Source organism: Rhinolophus sinicus, linkage group LG04 (assembly GCF_036562045.2).
Source record: "Rhinolophus sinicus isolate RSC01 linkage group LG04, ASM3656204v1, whole genome shotgun sequence".
In the NCBI taxonomy this organism is placed as follows: Eukaryota; Metazoa; Chordata; class Mammalia; order Chiroptera; family Rhinolophidae; genus Rhinolophus; species Rhinolophus sinicus.
Window position 1 is genome coordinate 165,228,715 of NC_133754.1, and position 27,654 is coordinate 165,256,368.

Here is a 27,654-nt window from a genome sequence, read left to right on the forward strand (position 1 = left end):
TTCCCCAAATTGACTTTTGTCAGTTCCCCGTGGCAATCTTGTGGTTACCAATTGTGCTTTCTAATCCCCTCACCTTCCCCTTATCTGCCCCCATCTAGCAACCCTCAGTTTTTCCTCTATGTTTCTGATTAGTTCATTCATTTATTCTTTTCTTTAGATTCCACATATAAGTGAGATCATATGTATTTGTCTTTCTCTGTCTGATTTACACACATTTTTTTTAATTGATAAAGTTATTTTACTATTTGTGTTCTTTCCTTTCTTCAGGAACTCCTATTATTGGTATATTGTCTCTTTGCCTTTCTCCAATGAACCTTTTTATCTTTTTTAAAATTTTAAATGTTTTTTCGGTTCACATTCTATTTTTTGAAGGCACTGTTGTATTTATTTCTCTTTGTTTTCCTTCTAGTTTGGTCTTCATTAGTGAATTTTTTCTTTCTTATTTTTAACCTGCATATTTTATCCTTAGTTCTCAGTTTTTCTAATTCTGATGTATTTTTTTTTTTTTAGTGTGTTGTTCTTACTTTTTTAATGACTTAGCTTGTTTTGAAATAGTAGTTGTAGTTTGGGTCTGTTTTATGGATATACTTTCCTGAGTGCTTTCACTGTCTGTAGGGATTTATTCTGTTTTTTTTTCTTATAATGAATTCATATGGGATTTGACCTTGATACTTTTCTATAAAGTTATTAATTTTTATGGGGAATTAAGTTTCTTTAACTTCTAGCATAAGGTGGAATTCAGGAAAGATTTTATGACTTCATAGAGCTCCACCTCTGTTGTTTTTATATAGTGTTCAAAAGATGATGGCCTGGATTCTGATATTTCCTAGGTCTTTTCCTTTGTACAAGTTTGTTCTAGAGTTTGTCTTTTTTCTGTTGTTCTACTATATTCGGTGTTGATTCTATATGCTGTTTCTTCTCATTATGGGGCTTGTTCTAGAAGACAGGCCAGACGGATCAGTTTTGAAAGTTCTTGGGGACTAAATTGATCCAACCCCTTCAGACCTTCTTATCATGGACCTCCCAGTTTCAGCTATTGTTTTCCAAATTGGCCTGCTGTGCTTTCTAGTGAATACCCATCAGCTGTTCTGGAGTTGTTTTGTTCCTGGGTCCATTAAGTGGCCCCTTGTTGTTTTGTTTTCTTTTTCCTGCCAAGCAGTGTAGGTCTTGTAGGTCTTGGTGAATTGTCTCTGCCCACCTCCATTTTGGGATTTGAAGGGATACCTTGTCACATAGTTCTGTTGTAAGTGTTGTGAATGGGATTTTGGTTTTGCTATCTAGGTGCCTTGTCTGCTTTACGTGGGGATTTGAAGAGATCAAAATCTTTGCAGCCACTGCTGCTATCATCCTCCCAGAACCCTTGCCATTAGTTTTGACATCCCCTGTGAGTGCACTCTATGTTCACATGACAAAATTGCCTAATGACAGTTCTCAGACTGTATCCCCATCGTTGAGTGACACATGACTGTATGTAGTTCTCTGGGACTTGTCTTTTTCACTCAATATTATGATACTAAGATTTATCTGTGTTTTTGTATGTAGTACATTCCCTCTCACTGCTATATAATTCATTATTTATAATATCTATTTTTGTTTATTCTTCTGATGAGCATTTTTACTGGTTCGAGTTTTCTTGGTCTTTACAAAACAATGGAAACCACTGATGTAGTATTTACTATGTCCCAGACACTTTTCTAGGTACATATATTATCTCACAAGAACCCTGTAAAGTAGGTACTATTTTATTCTCATTTAGTAGATGATGTAACTGAGGCCAGAAGAGTTAAATAACGCCCAAGGTATCAACAGATATCTGGTGGTTGGAGCCAGACTTCAAACCTAGGATATCTAGTCCTTTAGTCTACACTTATGTTGTAGATTGTTTTGGACTCTGGAAATACAAATGTCATCTCTGTTCTCATAGACAATATAAAAAAATGATACTTGCTTAAAACAGCATATTTTACTATTTTCTTTTTTAAAGTTTAAATGTTGAGAATGTATTTGTAATCTTTGCTCATCTGATTTTAATTTGAAAGAAAAAATTATGTTTGGAACATATGTTAAACTCGAACAAGCTAAACTAAGGGATTCTGTGAGTGCACTTACTAGAAAGGTCATTTTTAGTACAATCACTGGAAATGCTCACATCTGGAGATTAGCACCATCTACTGGCAAAGGGAGACAACTGTTTGGAAGGCAGTGTACACTTTTGTAGGATTTTTCTTTTTGAAAACTTTCTGGAGGAAATACATATTTTGTAATTTTTCTTTGTATTGATTTTTGTATCCCAGTTTGTTTTCCTTAAATTTCCACATATCTGTTATATAATGCATATTTGTATAATTGAGTGCATTTTTATGAGGAAAAATACAATAATAGGTATAGTTTTACAGATCTGTCATCTTGCAATAGTTTTTTTCAAAGCATATAAAGTTATTAATTTGTTAGAGTAGTAAGAGCAAAGCTGTCATATTGGACTAATGTGAACTGTATTTAGTGAATAGTTCTGTTTTGGCTTAGGTAAGTAATACTGTCTTTGATAGTCAGAGCGGTGGAATTAATAGAGTGAAAACAGTTCTCAGTGACTAACCATAGGAAACTTCTTTCTGCTCAACTCTTAGTATTAACCTAATTTCTACTTTTATCTTTCCTAACTAAACTGGTTTAGCTTTCATTTGTCAGTGGCTTAGCATCCTGTTTGTATCCTATTTTAGACTAACTTCTGTTATTTAGCACTATTCTTTGTCATTTTTTTCCTCTTCATTAACCTAAGTGACTTAAAAATGTATGAGAAGTCAATTGACTTCTCATTCAATTTCTTGTCTAATAGATTCCATTTCTTCTTCTTTTCTGATATGTTTTCTTTAGGTGCTTTACAAGTTAAGATTCCTTACATGTAACAATTTTAGTTAAAGGGGAAATGATAATTTTTACAGAAGGAGGGACATGAAGATTGCTTAATGAGTGTTGGTTGAGTGATTCATTAAAGGAATTTTAAAAAGCTAATTTGTGGCACAGCCGGATGGTTCGGTTAGAGCACGAGGTCTCAACAACAAGGTTGCCGGTTCAATTCCCGCATGGGATGGTGGGCTGTGCCCCCTGCAACTAAAGATTGAAAACGGCGACTGGACTTGGAGCTGAGCTGTGCCCTCCACAACTAGACTGAAGGACAATGACTTGGAGTTGATGGGCCCTGGAGAAACACACTGTTCCCCAATATTTCCCAATAAAATTTATTTAAAGAAAAAAAAGCTAAACTTGTGTTATAGAGAAGGAATGGTTGGTTAGGGAGTCATTGGTCTGATATATTTACTTGTAAGTCTACTGAGCACCATGAAGAATTGTTCTTTTCCCCTGTGACTATTTAATACTTGAAACAAAAACTGTTTTAAAATATTAGCTTATTATAGGTCTACTTTAGAAATAGCTTATTAAATAGAATATTTATTAAAAAATAGGAATAGTTACAACTTTTAGATCGTATGCCATAATGTCACATAGTTGAATATAAAAAGTCCAAGATTGCTTTTGTAATACTATAGGTTTTTAACTATTGTTGAAGATAGTCTCAGTGTAGAGAATGAAAATGGGATCATTTGTGTTTTTTGTTTTTGTTGTTTTACTTTTGAAACCAAATCCCCCTTTCTTAATCTGATTTACAGTGGATACCAAAATATTTTTATTTTATTTAAAAATACATTTTAAAATTGTTTATTTAAGTGAAACTCATTCTCCCTCCCCCCCCCCCCCCAGTACCCAACCGACTTCCTGGAAATCTGTTACTTAAAGAAAAAATTTTATAGAGGCTTTGAAAATATTATAATGAACATGTAAAATTTTTAAATCTACCAGTCATTTTCAGAAAGCTTTTTGCTATGAGATAATTTATTCCTTTTTCTCAAGCTCTTTTAATTATCAACTGATTCTTTGATAAATATTTTGTATTTTGCCTCCAGATTAATTGTAAATAAATGATTTAATTCAGGACTACTTTTCACCATACTGAGTGAAGGGATAAGACGAATGATTCTTGCCATCTAAGGACTATTATAATTTATTATGAGCATTGCAGCCTTTATATGTTATAAAGAAAAACGTATAATAAAGAACTATGTTGAGGCATAGGAACCAATTGTTTTAGTTGTACAGAGCCATTAGAATTTTTTCTGAACTGAGAATATTAAATAAAACAAAACTCTCAGAGTCAGTGTATACTAGTATTTGAGTGGGACCTTAAATAATAGGAAGGAATTGGTAAGTGGAGACAAAGAGGAAAGAGTACCTCAGGCTGAACAAACCATTGCCTCTTGTAATGGATCTCTGAAGCAGTATTTTGGCAAATAGATTTCATATTCCATGAATACTTTTGGGAATTACTACTTTATGAATCATGAATTGCAGTAAGATTAACAACTTCTTTTAGAAGAAACATAATACTTCTTTTCAGGCAGTATATGCCACATCACTCCATTAGAAAGAAGATACGTTCTGCTTTAAGCACAAAATTATCTGCCAGAGAGTATTTTAGGGATGGGGGTGGGGGGAAGTAGTGTGTTTTCCAATTTAACACTACTGCTAAACTGTTTGAACAGATGCTTAGAACAAGTGAAGCTTCAAAAAAAAAATAATTCACCTGAGGATGAGTGAATTATTTTCAAACTAATATCACAATTTAATTGGTTAAAACTTAAGCTTACTCAACTAAATGGAAGAACAAGCTTTATATTCTTTCAGCTGTATGAAAATATGTGTTTCCTTAATACAAATCTCTCTCCTTGAGAACTTTGTATAGGTTACAGTTTATGTACTGCACAAAGGAGCACGGGTGAAGATGTTAGTGGGGTTGAAATAGAGCCCTTGCTCAGCTACCGAAGGCCCTTTTCTCATTCCTTTTTCCAGAGGAAAAAGTCTATCTTGAGAAGTCTTTTCCCTAGAAGTGATTATGTATTTGCTTTATTTTGTTAGTGGATTCAGCACTTGACTTCTCGAGAGTATCAACACAAATTAGATTAGTATAATAAATACTTTTCGCATATTTAGAGTATTCAGAAGTCTAAACAAGATGAAATTCTTCTCTGATTATGACTTTTGTGATTCATGTGATTAAAAAAATCTACTTCACCCAATTTGTGATTTTGAAGTCAAATTTTGTGTTTATATGGATTTTATGTTCATGTTTATATGTCTGTTGTATTTTGCCAGATAGTTATTGCTAATATGCTGGATTTTTATTTCTAGTCTTCTGATTCCATTTATGTATTAAGATATTTAAATTTTAATTGCAGGTATATTATTTTTTTTTGCCCATGTGACCTCGTTTCCCAGGGCTATTCTTTCCTACCTGTTCAACTCTTGGCTGCAGGAATGAAGGAAGTGACCAGAACTTGGAAAATAGTAGGTGGTGTCACACATGCTGATAGCTATTACAAAGATGGCTGGATAGTCATGATAGCTATTGGATGGGCCCGAGGTAATACTACAGTATGTGTTCATATAAATATTCTGTTATTGGTATATTATGACTACTGAACATTTCTCTAGTTACATTAATGGTGACTATATACTTTAATGACAGTCTTTTTGGAGGATGGTAGCCTTACTTCTGTTGGCTAGTAAAGTTAATTCAAAACTAGCGCTTTTCACTACTATTAGCCATCAACCATTATTTTGAGCCTGACTGTCATAAAACTTTTATGATTGGTTTGATTAGCAGCGCCAGAACCAGAGGGATTCATAATTAAGGTGTAATGCCACCATAAATAAAATTAGATTACATACGAAATTATGTGGTGTATGGGGGGAAAAATTTGCTCTGGTTTTTTCTTTTTTTTTCCATCCTAAATAACTGGAAATGATAAATATGATTGAATATGGATTCATGTTTACTTTGCATCACTTACTTTTATTGTTGAGTTCTTTTATATGTAGGACTTGAGTAAATTTCTCCACTCTCTTGTTATAATAAATTGCACCTAAAACTAATATGAAGGAAGGAAATGATAAAGCAGAGGTTTTTATTTTTCAGGTCTGAAACAAACCTCTAACCATTTTTACCTTAATTACGATACAATAGACAGTTGCCATGCTGGTGAAAGGGAAGAATTACAGTAATGTCAGTGCTATAAATGTACAAAGCAACTTTTTTTCTTGTTCCCCAAAATTATATTTGGGGGATCCTCTTGGAATTTAAGTCAGGAGATAAAATTATGGCTTTGTTGCAAATATTTTCTCTAGAACATTTGGCTAAATATTCTTGTTTTATTTTCTTATTTTTAGGTGCAGGTGGTAGCATTATTACAAATTTTGAGCAGTTGGTAAAAGGACGGTGGAAACCACAAGCTGATGAATGGCTGAAGATGTCCTAGTGAGTTGGTATAAATTATACTGAGCCCTGGATTTTTATCCTTAGATTTTATCAAATTTCTTTTTGAAAACATTTTGGGGACTCTAAATATGTATTAAATATAGGTGAAAAGATAAAATAATGGGAAGAAAACCAGGAATCTTTATTCTTTCACAAAGTTTGCTCTCTCAAATATACTTTGTAAAATAAATATTGATGCCTTTCTCTGTGGGTTCCCCCGCTTAGAAAATAAAACCAAATAAAAACTTCCGAATTATTGTAGATTTGTGGGAAGAGTGTGTATTTATGGAGAGGGAATTACATAGGGACAGACTTCTCTGGATGGAAATGAATCAATTGCAGGCTCTTGGCATTTTCATTAATGAAATCACCCAGATTTCAAATTATGCGTAGTTCTGTTGCTGAAATGTCAAGCTATGGGAACAAATCAATACAGTGTCATAAAGCTCTATTACGTAGTTGCTTTAAAAATGAAAGTTGAGCTTAATTGCATCTAAAAATAAGAAAAAGATGAGAAGAAATAACCCACTCTACACTTGTAAGATGCAAATTATCTTTTATGTCCACTTAAGAGAATCTAACTGTTAGGTGTTTTCTAAAGACACTGACCCAATCTTAAGTCACAAATGTATCCCTGATTCACCTGAAAATGAATAGAGAAATACAGTTACTGTTCCCACAATTCAAGAAGGAAAAGACTTAAGGAATAGTGGCCATAATTAGCCAAGGGAGGAAAGACTTCATGTGACAATAAGCTCATTAGAATGGATTAAAAATCAAGGTTGAGAAGCAGTATGGATGAGGAAGTATATGTTTGAGTGAACCAACAAACTCCAGGACGTTTAGCTTGGAAAGTACTCCTTAAAGCTTGAATGAGGTCGTTTGGAACCAGAACAGAGGAGGCTTTGGTTGATAATAAGTTATAAATAAGGTGTTAGTGTAATTAAGGGGAAATATTTCTCATTTTGAGTTCATGCCTTGAAAATGACTTTTATAAACCATTTCTTGGGACTTTAACACTGAAATCAAATTTGTTTTTCCTCTGTTCAAAACCTTGCAGTGACTCGCCCAAGTGGCTTATAACACCCTCCATGAGCTGCCTCTCTCCCACATCCAATTTGCTTTGATTTCATCTCTTATTATTCTCTCCCTGTTCACTGCCCTCTAGTCTTGAAAAAGCCAGGTGTGGTCTGGTTTAACACCAGCTTTTCTCTTTGCCTAGAATCTTTTTTCTCAGGTGGTTAACTCACTTACCTGCTTTGATCAAAGTATTTTCTCAAAGTTCACCTTCTCATTGAGGACTGCTGTGTTCAGAATTGGAATGTTTCCCTCTGTTTTTCTTTTGTCTCCCACAACATTTATTGTAGCCTATAATTATTCATTGTATTTATTCTCCCCTTGGCTTACCCTCATGCATCAAAGAATACAAGACGCCAAGGACAGGGAATTTTGTCTTCTGATTGTTGTTGTATCCCAAGCACCAATCACATAGACATGTAATAAATATTAGATGAATGAATGATCAACAATTTGTCAGGCAAGATACTTAGATCATTGGTGCATTATGATATTTTGTATATGTTTGTATATATTTAAGTTTTCATATATCTGTTACCAAATGCTGTTGTATAGTAGGGAAAACCTATTTGGTCTTAGAGGATTTATATATTATCATAAACAGGATATTGGTACAAATATGAATGTAAGAGGTGCTGGTGAAGGAGGGCCTAGAAGGAAATGAGGAACATAATATTGAAAACTGGAGGAGAGACGATATAGTTATATAGTGGAAGAAAACTTAGCTGAATTGTGGAAAGCATAACTTGTAAGCAATGAACTTGGATATTTAGCTGAGGAGATTTTGAAGCAAAGTGTTGAAAGCCTGGACTAGTTTCTCCTTGCTGCGTAAAATAAAGTCTGGGAGGAAAGAGTTGAATTGATGGAATACCTGCTAAACAAAGGAACCAAGACTTGATGATTTGGGAAATGCTCAGCCTATCCAGATGATATCTTTTTATCAAAAGATGATGAAATTAGATGATTTGTTGTTAAGAAAGCCTGCTGTGGAGAGAAAGTCAAGGGTGTGGCTGGAAATTTTTGCTAGTCTTAAAAAGAGCTTAGGCAGGTGACTCATGGATCTATTCGTCTATCACAGCAGAAACCAGGAATAGAGATGAGAGTATCCAGGAAAGATCTTGAGTAATGGCATGGATCCCTGTGCCATACACAGGAGACCCACAAAGTCTTTGAAAATGTTCTATCAGCAGAAACACTGCCAGCTTGGACTGAGAGGGATAGAGACAAGATGAAATAAAAGAGGGCTGTCAGACTCCCAAAATTCTACAGGCAGGAAACAGGCTTATAAAACTGCTCAGCTGCAAACATGTGCTCCCCTTCAAGGGAAAGGAAGAATGACTTTAAGGTGGGAGCTCTGGACCTAGAGACCTGAAGCCAGGTTCACAGGCTGGCGTCAACAGGCACAGAGGCCAGAGCCATGAGTGCAGAGGTTGAAACTACGTTTAGAGGACAGGGCTGCGAGCCACAGGATTATCCCAGACCTTACAGCCTAATGGAGTTGCCCTGCTGGATTTTGAAATTGCGTGGGACCAGTGACCACGTTCTTCCTTCATTTTCTCCCTTTTGGAATGGGAATGCCTAGAACTGTTATCCTATGCCTATTCCACCACTGTATTTTGGAAGCAGATAGCTTATTTACCAGTTTCACAGGAAACTATCGTAATAAGTGTAAGGATTTTCTAAATGCTTCTTGATCTTCCTAACCAGTCTCACTGACTTTTTCCTAAATCCCAGCCCTTCTCCAATACCCTACCCCAACTTATTGTCTACAGTCCCTGTCCTTCAGATTCAGTGCTTCAGAATTTATGCTCTGAAAGAACACAACCCCAGATGGAATGTGTGTGTGCTAAGGGGCTGCCCATGACGAGGGGCTGCGGTGCAGAAACCAAACTATTAGAAACGAAGAGCAGCAAAATGACATTAAAACAAGCCTAATTTCATTTGTTTGTTATCTTCTCCTGTTAAAATGTCATTTGGTGTACATATTATATTACAGTTGTACATGTATGTAATTTATAAATTAATTGATAAAATATATTAGGGAGTGTCTTAAGATGCTTTTTTACCAATAGGGACGTACAGTCAAAAAGTTTAGAGACCACTTTTCCAAAACGGGTGCTGCCCAATCATTGTTAAAGCAAGGTCCAAACTCCTGTTACCTAAACCAAACCCCATTTTGAACTCAATCCTTAGCTTGTAATAATTAAATAAATAACTTGTTTTTCATAAAATGGCTTTAGGGATTTTTAAGTATGTCATATTTTGTGGTGTGGCATTCTAAGGGTTTGTTCTTTATCCTTTTCTAGTTGTAATCATAAAGAGCTAGATAATCTGTTACTGAGATATACTTTAAGTGGGGTAAATATATGACATGAAAGTTGTGCTTCTTATTTGTAGATTGACATTGTATTGTAGACTTGAAACATTCAGCACTTATTTGTAGATTGACATCGTATTGTAGACTTTAAACATTCAGCATTAATTTATTAAGATATTAGCTAATGGTAATATTCTGTGCTGAAGTTAGTTAGCTAAGTAATGTATTGGAGTTGACTGTTTTATGAGAGCCATTTGTGTGTATCTCTTCATTCTATATAGCAGCCTGAAGTTGGTCAGGATGGGAGTATTTACACAGTGGAAATGAGAAAATGTTACAAGTCAGGGCTTTATTTTCCTTCCTGGACCCCACCCAAGGAGGCTGTTTAGCATTGTAAGGTTTTTTCAGGACTAATCTGCTTTTCCCAAACCATGCTGTGGAACATGGGACTTTCAGATCCTTTGTGAAAAGGTGTTATATGGTCAAAGTATTTTAGAAATATTGCATATAGAGATGTACTCTCTTTATCAGAGTGTCACAGTGTGTGTAAACATTCTCAAATCTCTGCTACTTTATCCTGTGAAGAAAGGCATTTAATTTTATATGACTTAGCATTTCCAAAACTTTGTAAGTATATTCATAGAACTCATTTTTGTGTTATATCTATTAATAACTCATTAAATTAATATTTTGCAGAGTCCTCTCTGAGAAATATAGACATAGATCATGTTTATTACATACTAACTTAAAGTGTGTTTTATTTTCAGCCCTGCCAAGGTAACCCTGCTGGGATCAGTTATCTTCACGTTTCAGCACACCAATCATCTGGCAATATCCAGGCATAATCTTATGTTCCTCTATACCATGTTTCTTGTGGCCACAAAGGTAAGACTTCAAAGTAGCAATGGAATCAGTATTACAAGTTCTGTGTAACCAGTGTTCTGTGTATGAGGCAAATAACAGGAACATTTATTTTTTATTGTTATTACAGTCTAAAAAGATGAGTTTGGGGGAGTTTATTCAGCACATCCATGACTTTCTGAAACATAGCTCTCCTATGATTCCTCCTTTGGTTTATGCTGAGGCTATCAGGAAAGACTAGCAGATACCTTAATAGTATATTGGAGGCCAGAGAGTAGGAGAAATAGCCAAGGCGGATCAGGTACTGCGGATGGTGTTGTCTCTTTTGTAAAATTAGGTATAGGTACTTGGGTGGATGTTCTCTGAAGTTCCTTTAAGCTTTAAAATTTTGAAATTTAATATTAGGACATATTTGTGGTCAATCTCTTCTATTATTTTTGTCTAGTTGGAAGCTTTATTTCTTCTTGAAGATAGAAGATAGTATGACATAAGAGCTCAGGTTTTAGAGACGCGTAGTCTTAAGTTCAAACCGAGTTTTGCTCTCTAATCCCTGAACAGGCAAGTCACTCAGTGTCTCTGAATTCCTATTTCCTCATCTTCATTGTATGATTGTTGAGAGGACTGGAGATGACATATGTCATTGTATCACTGTGTCTGACACATCTTATGAATTTTATTTGCAGCTGTATCATGAGGCTAATTCTGATAATTGCTATTCTTACCATTACTAGATATTGTTCCCTATTCACAGCTAGACAATTGATTTTAAAATAAGATTATTTAAGCCTAGAGAAATGTTATAGCTAACTCTATCTTAGTCTAGATACTTTTGGCTAAAATCTTACCTACAGGATTCTTAAAAGGAAACAGTATATATGTTATATACATTTATATTTTAGAAAGAACCAAGTCACTGTAGGGACCATTTATTTGTGTTTCAGTAGTCTCTGCAGTGGAGGTGACCTGTGGCAGTGATTGAAGTAATGCAAATATCTGAGGCAGAATCTCTTCACATGTGCCCTCCTCCCAGTCCTCACATTTTGAGCTGTATGTATTTCTTTGTACTGGCTTTACTGAGATACAGTTTACAACCATACAATTCATCCATTTAAAGTGTACAATTCAGTGGTTTTCAGTATAGTCAAAGAATTGTACAACCATCACCACAATCAATGTTAAAACATTTTCATCACCCCCAAAAGAAACCTCGTACCCATTAGCAGTCACTGCACATTTTCCCTCTATCTTCCTAACTGTAGGCAATTATTTTGCCTATTCTGACATTTCATGTAAATGGAATCCTAACAATATGTGGTCTTTTGACTGTTTTCTTTTCACTTAGCATAATGTTTTTGAGGTCCATCCATGTTGTGTGTACGTGTATCAGTATGTTATTCCTTTTTATTACCAAATAATATTCCATTGAATGGATATACTACATTGTATTTATCAAGTGATGGATATTTGGGTTGTTTTACATTTTGGCTAATACAAATAATGAGCTGTGAACATTCATTTGCAAGTTTTTATGTGGACATGTGTTGCATTTCTCTTGGGTATATCATATAGGAATGGAATTACTACATTATATAGTAATTCGTTGTTTAACCTTTTGAGGAGCTTTTGAGAAATTAACCAAGTGGCTTCGTCATTTTACATTTCCAGCGACAATATATGAGAGTTCTAATTTCACCACATCTTTACCAATGCTTGTCTTTTTTATTAGAGCGATCCTAGTGGGTGTGAAGTGGCATCTCATTGTTATTTTGATTTACATTTCTCTGATGGCTAATGATGTTGATCAACTTTTCATGTGCTTGTTGGTCATTTGTATATCTTCTTTGGAAAAATGTCTATTCAGATCATTTGCCCATTTTTAATTTTGTCATTTATCTTTTTAATGTTGAGTGTAAGATTTCTTCATATATTCTGGGTATTAGACCCTTATTAGATTTCTGATTCTCAAATGTTTTCTTCTTCTCTGTGGGTTGACACTATTATTTTTTTTTATATATAAATTTTATTGGAGAATATTGGGGTATAGTGTGTTAGCTCCAAGTCATTGTCCTTCAATCTAGATGTAGCGGGTGCAGTTCACTGGCCCATGTGGGAATCGAACTGGCAACCCTGTTGTTCAGAGCTCGTGCTCTTACCAACTGAGCCACCTGGGCGCCCCAACACTATCACTTTTTTGATAGTGTCCTGGGAAGCACAAATTTTTGATTTTGATGAAGTCCAATTTACCTGTTTTTTTGTTGTTTGTGCTTTTGATGTCACATCTAAGAAACCATTGCCAAATCCATGGTAAAAAAAAGATTTACCTCTATGTTTTATTCTAAAGAGTTTTGTAGTTTTAACCCTCATGTTTAGCTCTGTGGTCTATTTGGAGTCAATTTTTGTATATGAGAATATGGTATCTCCATTCTTTTGCATGTGGCTATCTAGTTGTCCCAGCGTTTTTTTAATTGGAAAGACTATTCTTTCCCTCATTGAGTTGTTTTGGCAACCTTGTTGAAAATCAGTTGACTATAAATGTACGTAAGGGTTTATTTTTGGACTCTCACTTTTATTCCATTTACCTATGTACCGATCCACATGGTCTTAATTATTTTAGCTTTGTGGTCAGTTTTGAAATTGAAAAAATGTTAGTCCTCCAAGTTTGTTCGTCTTTCTCAGGATTGTTTTGACCATTCTGGGTCACTTAAATTTCCATACGAGTTTTAGAATTTAACTTGACAATTTCTGCAAAGAAGGCCAGCTCATAGTTTTGTAGGGATTGCATTGAATCTTTTTCCATGGAATCAATTTGGGGATTATTGTCATCTTAACAATATTAAATCTTTGAATCCATTAACACAGGTGTCTTTCCATTTATTTAGGTCTTCTTTAAATATTTTTCAATGATATTTTTAGTGTCCAAATTTTATGTATCTCTTGTTAAATTTATTCTTAAGAATTTTATTTGATGCAATAGTAAATAGAATTGTTTTTTATAATACTGTCATTTTTATATTGCAAATGTATAGAAATAAAAGTGGTTTTTGTATATCAGTCTTGTATCCTGTAACCCTGCTGAACTCCTTCATTAGCGATAATAAGGTTTTGTGTGTGTGTGTGTGTGTATGGAGTCCTTAAGGTTTTCTATAGTCAAGGTCATGTCATCTGCCAATAGAGATGGGTTTACTTCTTCCTTTCCGATCCACATATCTTTTATCTCATTTTCTTGCCCAGTTGCCCTGGCTGGAACCTGCAGTACGTGTTGAGTAGAAGTAGAGAAAATGAACACCCTTGTCTTCTTCCTGACCTCAGGGAGAACGTGTTCAGTCTTGCACTATTAAGAATGGTATTAGCTGTAGGGCTTTTGTAGATGCCCTGTCAGGTTGAGGAAGATAGTTCTCTTCTACTCCGAGTTTGTAGAGTGTTTTTATCATGGAGCGTTGGGAGGTGCATAATATTTTATAACTTTGATCTTTAAAGAAAATGAACATATGTTGTGAGTTTGGTAAGAATAAGTAGTACTAGTATCTATTAAATTTTTAGAATTGCAAGGGTCAATTTTCATTGAAGGCCTAATTTGTGGAATAACAATGAGTTTTTCTTCCAGTTATTGCCCGATATATAGTTCTTTATTATAACATCTAAATTTAAATACCACATTACAAAGTGGTAATGAAAGAGATACTTTAAAATAGAATAACATAATAGAATAATATTGAACTTTTCTCATAATATTCCTCAACATTTTCCTAATTAGAATATTATTCCCCTAATTAGAATAATGTTCCCCAACATTTTTCTAAATATCCACCAACTTCTAAATAGAATATTCATTTCTGACTCATCCATTTGCCCAAATTCCCTTTAGATTTATACTGATTTTTAAATGGCTTGTCATTTGTTTCTGAGTAGCTACAGTGGTTTTTCATTTCTTAGATATGAAAAACTGAATTGACAGAATGTGCAGAGAAAAACTTGGCAGTAATTATTTTTCTTTGCTCTTTCTTGTATTATTTATATAGTCAGAAAATTTGCGTTTTGTGTTTGTTTTGGGTAATAATCCAGCGTGTTGGCATATACACAGATGCTAAAAATACAAGAATAAAAATAGTGAGATTTATGAGAAACAGAAAGTCAGTGGCCCCAGCATTGCTTATCCTCTAGTGTCTCTGTAGTCATCTCAACTGGCTGGAGAAGCCACTCTGCGGTAAACCTTAGGCAGTCTCCCTTTTGACTTGTGCAGCCTAGCCCTAAGCCAAGGACTGGTGGCACCATCCCATACACACATCAGGACTCTCCTTTCCTGCCTGCTGTGCCTGCCGAGCTCCCTACTCTCGGATCCCCTCCCCTGCAGATGGCAGGCAGTTTAGCTTCCCATCTCTGCCACCTCAGTTTCAGTTCTAGCTCTCTGCTCTCTCTTTGAAAAGTTGTCCCGAGGCAGAAGTGAGGGTAAGTGTGGGGATCACTTCATCAGTTCCCCTTTTTCTCATGGGTCCTCAGTCTTACATTGTCTGTTGCCCATTGTATTTTGTCAGATTTATGGTTTCCATGCCTGGAAGGATCATCTGGAACCAGTTATTTCTGTCATAGCCAAGGAGAAAGTTCCTCTATTCTTTCTTGATCAGTTTTGTCAGAGGTTTATCGGTGTATAATTTTGTCAGAGGACCAACTTTTGATTTTCTTGTTCCCCTCAATCATACTGTTTTACATTTCTGTGCCTTACATCACATGTTTTGATGTGTATGCTTTTATTGTCATTCAGTTTAAATTTCTCCTAATTTACATTATAATTTTTTTGACAGAAATATTTACAAAGGTGTTTTGAAATTTCAAGCATTTAAAAAACTTTTTGAAAAATGGTTTGTACTGAAACTGCATTTTGGACAGTGTATTGCAGTCTGTGTTATTCTTTGGTATTTGCTGAGACTTCATTTCTCTACTACTACTGTTGATGAGATTTTGTAGTTCTGATTTGTGTGTGTGAAAAATAAGTATGTTTTCATTTTGGAGGTGTAGGGAGTCTACATATATCTATATGTATGCTTGTTCATTATGTTTCAAATATAGCATATAGTTACTAATTTTTTCCCTGCCTGATCTGTTAATTTTCTTCCTTCCTGAGAGAAGTATGTTAAATTTCTCCTTCCTTGTCTTCTTGTCTCTTTCCCTCTTTTCCTCCCTCCTATTTTTTTTTTATAGTCCTTTCCTTTCTTCCTTTTTTCTAGAGTTCAAGTTATTGTGGGGTCCCAGTTTCATTCAAGGAGGACTCAATTCTACTTTTCCAACTTCCATAAGTCCTTTGTGATTGTTAAAATCCAAGTCTCAGAGGAAAGAAATGTGAAGAAAATCTAGGCTTCAGAATTTTAAACAAGTCATTTGTGTTTCTCAAACTATAATTACACACATCCCAAGGGATATATAGCTTCTGGTCCTGCCTGAACAGTCACATTATAAATGTGATGCATTATGTACCATTGGTTGATCTCAATGTAAATTTTAAACATTTTAAAGTTAAACAGGAATATATTATGGGATGGAATTCAAAATTCACATAAAGTTTTAAGATAAGATGAAAAAATGACATTCTGTATTTGCCGAGTCTTTGGCTATTTTGGGCTATGCCACGTTCACTTTCTCCCATCAGAGATGTTTCAGAAGCACAGGTACTATTTTGGTGCCTCAGTGTAAGAAAGTATTGTAACGTAGTGTTATAGTGAAATAAAGCAGAGGGAGACCTGAGTGGTCAAGAATGATTAAAACTGAAAACAGGTTGTTGGACTTTGAAGTGAAGAAGTATTTTGGTGACTTTGGTAAAAGCAGTTTCATTGGACTGGTAGAGAATAGAAAAATGATTGTAATAGACTAAGGTGAATAAGAGGAAGTGAAGACAAAATATAAACTTTTAAAGGAATTTGGAGAGAGTAGAAACAGAAACAACTTGGGAGAGCAGTTCGGCAGTGCCTAATAATACCCATCTTGTGACCTCATAATTCCATTTCTAGGTATAACCTGTGGTAGTCTCCCAAGCTGTGGTATGGAGCTCAACTTCATCAGGATCTCTTTAAAAAATGTTTTAGCAAAGTAGCCTTTAATATTTATATAAAAAAACTTAGGAACGATTCCCTTAAATTTTTTTTAAATCAACTTTATTGAAATATAATTTACATACTATAAAATATACTCATTTTAAGAGTACATTTTAATGAGTTTTCACAAATTTGTGTATGTGTGTAACTACCACCACAATCAAGATAGGGACATTTCTATTCGAAAAGTTTCTTTTGTGCTATCCCGGTAAATTCCAACCACTGCATAGCCTATTGCTATAGCTTAATCTTTTTTCAAATTTCTTATCAATGCAATCATATCGTACGTATCTTTTATGTCTGGCTTCTTCTGCTCAGCATAATGTTTTTGAGATTTATCTATGATGTTGCATATTCCCTTTTATTGCTAAATAGCATCATATATCACAATTTGTTTATCTGATTACCTACTGATGGATTTTGGATTGTTTCCAGGTTTTGATTGTTTGAATAAAGTTGTTATGAACAAAGTGCTATGAACACATGTATTTTGTGTGGACATGTATTTTCATTTCTCTTGGTTAAATAACTAGGATTGGAATTGCTGGGTCATATGGAAAGCATATGTTTAACTTTTTAGGAAACTGACATGCTCGCTGTTTACCAAAATGGTTGTACCCACCAGCATTCCTACCAGCAATGTATGAACGTTCTAGTTGTCCTACGTTCTTGCTAATATTTGATATTTTAGCTTTAGCCATTTTATAGTATGTAATAGTGTCTTATTATAGTTATATTTTGCATTTCTCTGATGACTAAGGATTTGAGCTTCTTTTATGTGCTTACTGGCCATTTATATATTGTCTTTTGGGCAGTGTCTGTTCAAATGTTTTGCCTCTTTTAAAAATTAGATTGTTTTTCTTATTACTGAGTTCTCTATATATTTAGGATACCAATGCTTTATGTGATAATACATATTGCCAATATTTTCCCCCCGTGTGTGGCTTTCCTTTTTATTTCCTTAACATTGTTTTTAGAAGAGCTCAGTTTTTTATTTTGATGAAGTTAGGTTTATCAGATTTTCCTTTTATGTCCCTGTTTTTATTGTCCTATCTAAGAAATTCTTCCATATGCCGAGGTTGTGAAGATTTTTTTTACCTCTATTTTCTTCTTAACAGTTTTACAGCTTTTGCTTTTATGTTTAGGTCTGTGATCCATTTCAAATTAAGTTTTATGATTAGCATAAGGAAAGGGTCAGGTATATTTTTTCCATATGAATATGACGATTCAGCAGCATTTGTTGAGAAGACTGTCCTTTCCCTGATTGAATTCTCTCAACACCTTTGTTGAAAATCAGTTGCCCTTACATGTGTGGGTCTTTGTCTGGACTATGTTCTCTTCCATTGATTTATGTCTATGCTTAGCCAATACCAAACTGTTTTAATAACCATAACTTTATAGTAAGTTTTGAAATTAGGTAGTATAAGTATTTCACCTTTGTTCGTTCTCAAGATTTCTTTGTATATTCTAGGTCTTTTACATTTACTTAGAAATATTATAATGGTGTCACTTTCTACTAAAAATAAGCCTTCTGGGATTGTGATGGAGATTGTGTTGTAGCTATAGATCCATTTGGGAGAAATAACATCTTAAAAATATGAAAACTACCAATCCATGAATAGATATCTCTCTCCATTTAATTAGTTCTTAAATTTCTCACAACAGTATTTTGTGGTTTTAATTATTTTACATACATTATTTTACATACATTATATTTACATACATTGCTGAAGTAGTTCATAGTTTCAGATGCCTTTATAAATAGTAATTTTTAAATTTTCAGTTTTGAATTTTACATTGCTTATATGTATATTTACAGTTGGTTCTTGTATCCTGTGACCTTACTAAATTTACCTATTGGTTCTAGTATCTTTTGTGTTGATTTCTTAGCATTGTCTTTATATCATTGATCTTGTTGTCTATAATGAAGACAGTTTTACCTTTTCCTTATTAACCTGGATGATGCTTATTTCTGTTTCTTACCTTATTGTTCTGGTTAGAACCTCTAGTTCAGTCGTGAAAAGAAATGGTGATAGTGGGCATCTTTGTCTTGTTTCTGACCTTAGTGAGAAAACAGTCATCCTTTTACCATTAAGTATGATGTTAGCTGTAAGTGTCTTAGAGATGCCGTTTATCAGGTTGAGGAAATTAACTTCTATTCTTAGTTTGCTGAGAATTTTTATGGGGAATGGGTGTGGAATTTTGTGAAATGTTTTGTTCTGCATTGGTTAAGATAATTATATGGTTTTTCTCCTATATTCTGTTAATATAGTGGATTACACTGATTAATTTTTTTCAAATGGTTATATCAACCTTTCATTTCTGTGATGAACCCAACTGTCATGATGTATCCTTTTTGTATATTGTTGGATTCTGTTTGCCAATATATTTCAAGGATTTTGTTGTTGTTGTTGTTAAATGTGTTCATGAATGATATTTTCTTTGTAATTTCTTTGTCTGGTTTTCGTATCAGCATATAACACTAGACTCATTAAATAGGTTGAGAAGTATTCAGTTCACAACTCTCTGAAAGGGTTTATATTTGTTTGCTATCATTTCTTAATTAAATGTTTGATATAGGACTATTCAGATTTTCTATTTTATTTGTTCATTTCAGTAAATTGCATTTTTTTCAAAATACTTACCATTTCACTTAAGTTTTCAATTTTGTTGGCATGAAATTGTTAATAGCAGTTCTTTGCTACTGTTTGTTTAATGTCTATAGAATTTGTAGTAATATCACCACTTTCATTCCTGTCCTAAAGATTTATTGTCTAAAAAGGAATATAAAACATGTACACTATACTTTTAAACTTTGTGGGGATAGGGACTAGTTTTGTTTTATTCTCACTGCATCCCTAGCACTGTATCTGGTGCACATAGTAGATTTTTAATATGTATTTGTTGACTGATAAATGACCAAAATGCTTTTCCATAGGTCTCTCTGTATTTAATTCTCTCATAATTATTTATTTAAGGCTATGCTATCAGATGAACAATTCATTTACCTAGCTTACTGAAAATAACATTTTCAAAAATGGAAATCTTAAGATTTTAGTTTGACAGTCATTTAGATTAATAATTATTGATGTCTAAATGAATGACATCACCAATGAAGAAAACAAAGTGACCAGAAAACTTGGTTGAATATGCCTTCTGTCGTCAGGCATTTGTAATTGAGCAAGGTGACTATCACTGGAGGTCTTAAGGAGTAGATACTTGAGTTACACTGCAAAGGATTGTTTGGATTTGGGCAAGTGGAGACAGGAAGAAGTATGTTCTGGGTGGAGATAAGGATTAATTATGCAAATTTTGCTTATGTAGATATATTGTAATAGTCTTTGAATTATTCATGTGAAGTAGAAGTTGTGTTTATTCATTGTACTATCAGTGCTAGGCACCATGGAGGATATAAAAGTACATAAGTACTATTTGTGTTCTTAAAGAACTTACATCGTACGTCACATTTTTCTGGGCATTTTTAAAAGAATGTGGCAAAGCTTTAAACAATTTCTTTACCTGAATTATTTATATTTTATGATGTGTTGTAAGTATGAGATTATCTTTAGGACTTCTACTTTCTTTTGTTTTCTTTACTTTTTAACCAAGAGACCATGAAGTCAAATGCTATCTAATTTAGGTAATGGTGCTTTTTCTTTTAATAGTTTACTAAATACGGAGATAGTTTTATATTTCGTTTATAAAAGAATAAGGTTTGATTCCATTTGTCACCAGTTTATTTGTATTACCTTGCTGAATCAAGACCTGATAAGAGGCTGAATTCACAGAAGTCTGTCCTTGAACCTCCTAAGTCTATCTCAGCAATAATTTCTGATGCCGGCAATACTTCTCAGCTGAGTGATGACTCTACTGGGAGAAAAGATTATATTAAAACACTCAACTTTGAAAAATACTTACTATAGTTCACGTTCTCAGGAAATAACTTTAGATCCTGACACTCTTCTATTTAGGATTTTGTAAAAAAAACACCCTCTTTTTCTGATAGTAGACCATTGTTTATATCTGAATTCTTTTGTCTTTTATTGGCAGCTCATGAAGTCAAGCGATGACCAAAATAATTATGTTAGTACATTTCATTGTAACTATTTATTCTAAAGAATAATGGAATATAAAGAAGTTCTTCTTAGATCTTACTCAATAATGGCATGTATTTGGAGGTTAGCATTATATTTAGATTCTCCTCGCTCTGTACTCTTTCCGGGTAACCACATTCATATTTGTGCTTTTACCTTCTGCTTGTATGGTAATGACTCCCAAATCTACATTCTGTACTTAAATGTTTCATTACTGTACTTACTCTTTACTATTCTGTAATTACTGATTTACTTGCTTGACCCTAAGAGTCTGTAAGGTCCTTGAGGTCAGGGACTACATTCTGGCAGCCTGGTGTGATGCACAAGCAGAGTATTTAAATCCTCTTGATAGTTTTAGGCTTTGTTAGTGCTGTTCTATTTCTGATTTGCCCTTCTAGAATGTGACCCTTTTGGGGGTCTCAGTTTAAGCCTGAGGTGTATCCCTGGTGTATCAAGCAGTTCCACCATGAACTTCAACCTGTCTTCCCGGCACAAAGCAGCTGGCTGCTGAAGTGTCTCCTCAGCAAATTGGTGTCCCAGCTGTTGCTCTCTGCAAGGTGTTTCAAAATCACTTTCTATGTTCTCACAGTTTAGGGTTGATAACCTCCTGTTGGACAGATTAATCATGGTTTTTGGGCTCATTGCCCTCTAGTCCTAGGTGCTTTGGCTTCTCAGACTCCAGCCTCTGTCTTCTTAGCCGATTTGAGACTTCTGCTTATTCTTCCTCTATGCTGTCAATGGACAACCATACTTAAAAACCAGGGCGAATGTGGAGTTCACCTTGTTCAGCTGCCTTTGTTTTAGGGATCATACCGCCATCGGGGTCTGCTTGTACTAGTTGCTCTCCAGTGCCTTTTAACAGTTGTTTTATGTATTTCTGTCTTTTGTATTGATTTTGGTGAAAGACTGAGTCTGATATAAACTGTTTAGTAATGGCTGGCCTGAAGTCCATGTGCATGCCTTCAAAAATGTTATTTTGTTTGTTTAGTTTTTTTGAAGTCAAAGTCACATAACAAAATCAACTTTCAAAGTATATATGGTTCAGTGGCATTTAGTACCTTTACAGTGTTGTGTGTGCATGCATTTTTAGTGTATATAATGATAGTCGTACATTACACCTCTTGTTCTTTGTCTCATTGTCACCTAACAATATGTTTTAAGAATTTTTCCATATTAGTTTTTTATTTATTTATTACTATAACTGTTGCATAGTATGCATTTCATGTATCCATTCTCCTTGTGATGGAAACATACTTTGTCTCCAAATCTCCATTACCTAGACTACATTGCAGTTAATTAGAATTTATTCTTGATTCCATTGTCCTCAAGCAAGTGGATTATGTAAGGACCTCTTATAGAAAATGATTCCAAAAATTTCTAGTTTGATTCATTATCTGAGATCTGCTGGAGGAATTGACCCTTGGAAATTCATGGGCTTTTTTGAACCTTAAAATTTCCCCTTCAGAACCATTTTGACACCAGTGTAATTTCTTCAGCAAATCTGAACATCTCTGAGCACTGTGTATTCTGTCAGATAAAGTATTGGTAGCACTCTCCGTTCTACCTCTCAATGTCTTGGTTGCTTCTCTATATAAATACATATGGAAAAGAATTGAATGATTAGAAATTTTCTAGTCTTTCCTAGAGGCAATGTTCTGCAATTCACTGAAAGTCTTTGACTTCAGATTATGATAGAATGCAGTGTATTTAATGATTGAACTCAAAATATATGGTGACGGAAGGAGAACTGACTCAGCCGGGTGAACATCCAATGCAATATATAGATGATGTAGTATAGAAATGTACACTTGAAACCTGTATAATTTTACTAATCAATGTCACCCCAATAAATTTAATAAAAATTTTTAAAAGGACAAGAGTGACTGAATGGATTAAAAAAATAAGACTCACCTATATGCTACCTACAAGAAATTCATTTCAGATATGAGGATGCACACAGAGTAAAAGTGAGGGATGGAAAAATATATTCCATAGGAATGAAAACCAAAGAAAGCTGAGGTAGACGAAATAGACTTTAAAACAAAGACTGTAATAAGTGACAGAGAAGAGCATGACGTAATGATAAAGGGTTCAATCCAACAAGAGTATGTAACATTTGCAAACATTTATGCACCTAACTAGGAGCACCTATAAAGCAAATGTTAACACATCTAAAGAGAGAAATAGATAGCAATACAATAATGGTAGGGGACTTTAAGCCCCATTTTCATCAATGGATAGTTCATTGAGACAGAAAATCAAAAGGAAAAGTTCGCCTCAAGTGACATGTTAGCCTGTATGGACTTAACAGAGATAGAGAGAGCAATCCATCCAAAAGCAGCAGAATACACATTCTTCTCAAATACACATGGAACATTCTCCAGAATAGATCATATGTTAGGTCACAAAACAAGTCTTAATAAATTTAAGAAGAATGAAATCATAATAGATCTCTTTTGACCACAATTGTATGAAACTAGAAATCAATTATAAGAAGAAAACTGGAAAATGCATAAATATGTGGAGGTTAAATCACATGCTACTGAATAAACAATGTATCAAAGAAGAATTCAAAAGAGAAATCATAAAACATTTTGAGACAAATGAAAATGGAAATACAACAAACATACCAAAACTTACAGGATGCTGCAAAAGCAGTTCTAAGAGAGGAATTTATAGCGATAAATGCCTACTTCCAGAAGCAAGCACAATCTCAAACAACCTAACTTGACACCTCAAGGAGCTAGAGAAAAAAGAACAAATGAAGCTCAAAGTTAGTAGAAGAAAGGAAATAACAAAGGTCAGAGCAGAAATATGCATAAGTGAAATAAATTGAAAACCATTAAAACAGATAAGTGAAACAGAGCTGGTTCTTTGAAAAGATAAGCAAAATTAGTAAACCTTTAGCTGAACTCACCAAGAGAAGAAGAGGACTCAAATAAATAAAATCAGAAATGAAAGAGGAGACATTACAACTGATACAAAGAATCATAAGAGACCACTATGAATACTTAAACAGCAACAAATTTAACAACCTGGAAAAAAATGGGTAAATTTCTAGAAACATACAGCCTATCAAAATAAGTCATGAAGAAATAGAAAAATCTGAACAGACCAATTACTAGTAAGAAGATTTTTGAATCAGTAATCGAAAACCTCCCAGTAAACAAAAGTCTTGGACCAGGTGGCTTCAGTGCTGAAGTCTACCAAACATTAAAAAGAGAATTAATACCAATCCTTCTCAGAATCTTCCAAATAATAGGAGAGAAGGGAATGCTCCAAACTCATTTTATGATGCCAATATTACCCTGATACCAAACCAGATAAAGCTTTTCCTCTAAGATCAAAAACAAAACAAGGATGCCTACTCTTGCCGGTTTTATTCACTTTTATTCTTGGAAAGAGAAATAGTATTGGAAGCCCTAGCAAGAGCGACTAGGCAAGAAAAAGAAATAAAGGCATCCATATTGGGAAGGAAGAAGTAAAACTGTCTCTATTTGAAGATAATATGGTGTTATATATAGAAAACCATAAAGACTTCACCACAAAATTGTTAGAACTAATAAATGAACCCAGTACAGTTGCAAGATACATAATCAACATAAAAATTGAAGAAGACAAAAATAAATGGAAACATAGTTTGTGGATTAGAAGAATTAATATCAGTGGAATGTCCATACTACCCAAAGTGATTTACAGATTCAATGCAATACCTATCAAAATTCCAACAGCATTTTTACAGAAATAGACCAAACAATCCTAAAATTTGTACAAAACCACAAAAAGACGCCAGATAGCAAAAGCACTCTTGAGGGAAAAACAGCTCGAGGCACGACACTCCTTGACTTCAAACTATATTACAAAGCTATAGTAATCAAAACTGCATGGTACTGGCATAAAAACAGCCACATAGAACAATGGAACAGTAGAGAACCCAGATAAAACCACACACATATGATTAATTTATGCCAAAGGAGCCAAGAATATACAATGGGGAAAAGACAGTCTCTTTAATAAATGGTGTTGGGAAGACTGGACAGCCACATGCAAAAGAATGAAAGTAAAGTAGACCCCTATCTTACACCATACACAAAAATCAACTCAAAATGGATTAAAGACTTGAATTGAAGACCTGAAACCATAAAACTCCTTGAAGAAAATATAGGCAGTAAGCTCTTGGCATTGGTCTTGGCAATGATTTTTTGAATCTGATACCAAAAGCAAAGGTCGCCAAAGGTAAAAATAAAAAAGTGGGACTATATCAAACTAAAAAGCTACTGCACAGCAAAGGAAACCATCAACAAAATGAAAAGACAACCTACTGAATGGGAGAAAATATTTTCATATCACGTTTGATGAGAGGTTAATATCCAAAAATTTATGAATAATTCATGCAATTCAGAAAATCAAATAACCCCATTAAAAAATGGGCAAAGGACCCGAATATATATATTTTTTTTCCGGAAGAAGACATAAATATAGCCAACAGTTACATGAAAAGGTGCTTAACATTACTAATCATCAGGGAAATGCAAATCAAAACCACAAGGAGATATCACCTCATACCTGTTAGAATGGCTATTATCAGAAAGAGAAGAAATAACAAATCTTGGTAAGGATATGGAGAAAAGGGAACCCTTGTTCACTGTTGGTGGGAATATAAATTGGTGTAGCTACTATGGAAAACTGGAGGTTCCTCAGAAAATATAAATAGAATTCTTGTATGACCCAGCAATTCCACTCCTGGGTGTTTATTCAAAGGAAATGAAAATGCTAATAAAAAAGATACATGCATTCCCATGTTTGTTGTAGCATTATTTACAATAACCAAGATAGGGAAACAACCTAAGTTTCCATCAATGGATGAATGAAGAAAATATGGTGTAGATGTATACATTGGAATATTCAGCCATAAAAAGGAACGAAATCTTGACATTTGTGACAACGTGCATGGACCTTCAGGGCATTATGCTAAGTGAAATAAGTCAGACAGAGAAAGGTAAGAATAGTATGAGCTTAGTTATATATGGAAGAGATTACTGGTTGCCAGAGGCAGGGGTTGGTGGTGGGCCAAATAGAGGAAGGGGATCAAAAGATGAACAGACTTCCAGTTAAAAATTAAGTAAGTCATTGGGATATAATGTTCAATTAATAATACTGACTATAGTTAATAATACTGTTTTGCATATTTGAAAGTTGCCAAGAGTAGATATTAAAAATTCTCATCACAAGAAAAAAAAATTTTTAAACTATGGTGATGGATGTTAGACTTATTGTGATCATTTTGCAGTATTTATAAGTATTGAATCATATGTTGTACACCTGAAACTAACATAATGTTATATGTCAGTTATACCGCAATAAAAAAGCACATTTTGAACTTGGTCTTCTTTTTATAATTTACTTTCTCAATTATCTCAGTTATGAGAAAGAAAACATTTGAATTTAAATTCAAAGTTGAACTTTTTTTTTCCAGATAACCATGATGATTACACAGACTGCTTTTATGCCTTTTGCTCCTTTTGAGGATACACTGAGTCGGATGCTGTTTGGCTGGCAGCAGCAGTTCTCGTGTGAAAAGAAAAGTAAAACAAAATCGTCTTTCAATGGTACTGGTTCATCGACCTCAAAGCCTATAGCTGATGCTTCAGATAACGTTAAAAAGAAGCATGCTAAGAAGACTGAATAAATTTACTTGATGAGTTTTAGAAGCCAAAAAAATATTTTTTCTTATCTACCTGTCAGATTGTGGTAAATATTTATATATAAATGATGTAAAATAAAGACTATATATAAGGAATGGAGGTGACAAAAAGAAAGAACTTCTTTCTGTTTCTGGGAAACTATCCCTTTGTGGATTGTAATTCTTGTGTTATGAGTGTTTCATGTGAAATTGTTTTTCTAAGTTATATAAAAATATTCTATTGTGATTATTTTATAGTTTTATATCGATAAAAGAAGGCTAGATTTTTTTAATGTTAGATAAAGGAAGCCTACTATCATTGCAAAATTACAAAATTTAAAGCCTTTTTGTTTTATGTGGGTATTTTCATACAGGTTTTTAATTTGAATCTATTTGAGCTTTAGTACAGCAAAATTAAAATTTTATTTCACATTACCATTATAATTCCTAGCTATTAAAAACAATTCCTGTTTAATTTTGAGCACTTCCTAGGAAGAGTAAACTTTACCTAAATTACTTTATATTATGAGTGAAAATAAATGACTAGTTTATATTTCAGATGTAAACATTGTATTCTTTTTGTCTACATTAAATGGAAATACCAGAAATTTTATTAATTTTTTTGTAGTAGTATTTATTGTTCAGTGAGAACAGGGTGTGAGTATGAGTTCTGAAGTCTGTTTCATGCACTTGTTTGTACTATCTTTTTTCTCAAAATCAGGGGTGTAATTTTTAATAAATTACTAGTCCCATGTTTTGTAAGTTTCATTTGCGGATCTTATATTTTTTTCTCTCTCCTTAAAACACATTTGTTTTGACTGTAGGAGAAATTATTCTTTTCAGCGTTCACATATTCTTCTTTCTGGTCTTAGTTGGTTTGAATGCATTGATGGTAGTATCTTAATGATTCGACAAAAATTTAAAAATTTCCTTTTTATGTCTCTAATGGGAACTTTTCAGTTTTCCAGTTGAAATGTCTCTCTCTAGATTGCATATATTTGTGTTATATTTTAATCTATATGTACATACATTATTCATTTTATTTTAAATTAATACTAATTATCCTTATGTGAACATTCTCAGCTCTAATGAGAATCGTCCTTGGGTCTTTGGTAGTAACCAGCTAACCAAGAGGAAACAGACTCATGGTAGTCCATTTTAGTGAAGAATGG

The 27,654-nt window shown here is 33.9% G+C and overlaps 1 protein-coding gene across 3 annotated transcripts in view; it reads left to right on the plus strand.

Annotated features, from left to right (window-relative positions):
• The window catches only part of TMEM38B (transmembrane protein 38B), a 46,544-nt gene extending 19,294 nt beyond the window's left edge, over window positions 1-27,250 (plus strand). For all 3 annotated transcript variants that reach the window (XM_019734143.2, XM_019734144.2, XM_074330790.1), the window contains 4 exons: window positions 5,289-5,473; window positions 6,280-6,367; window positions 10,529-10,646; window positions 26,276-27,250. In XM_019734143.2, coding sequence (XP_019589702.1) covers window positions 5,289-5,473; window positions 6,280-6,367; window positions 10,529-10,646; window positions 26,276-26,488 — 604 coding nt within the window. In that variant the 3' untranslated portion in view covers window positions 26,489-27,250. The remainder of the gene's footprint in view (window positions 1-5,288; window positions 5,474-6,279; window positions 6,368-10,528; window positions 10,647-26,275) is intronic.
• Window positions 27,251-27,654: the final 404 nt, after the last annotated feature.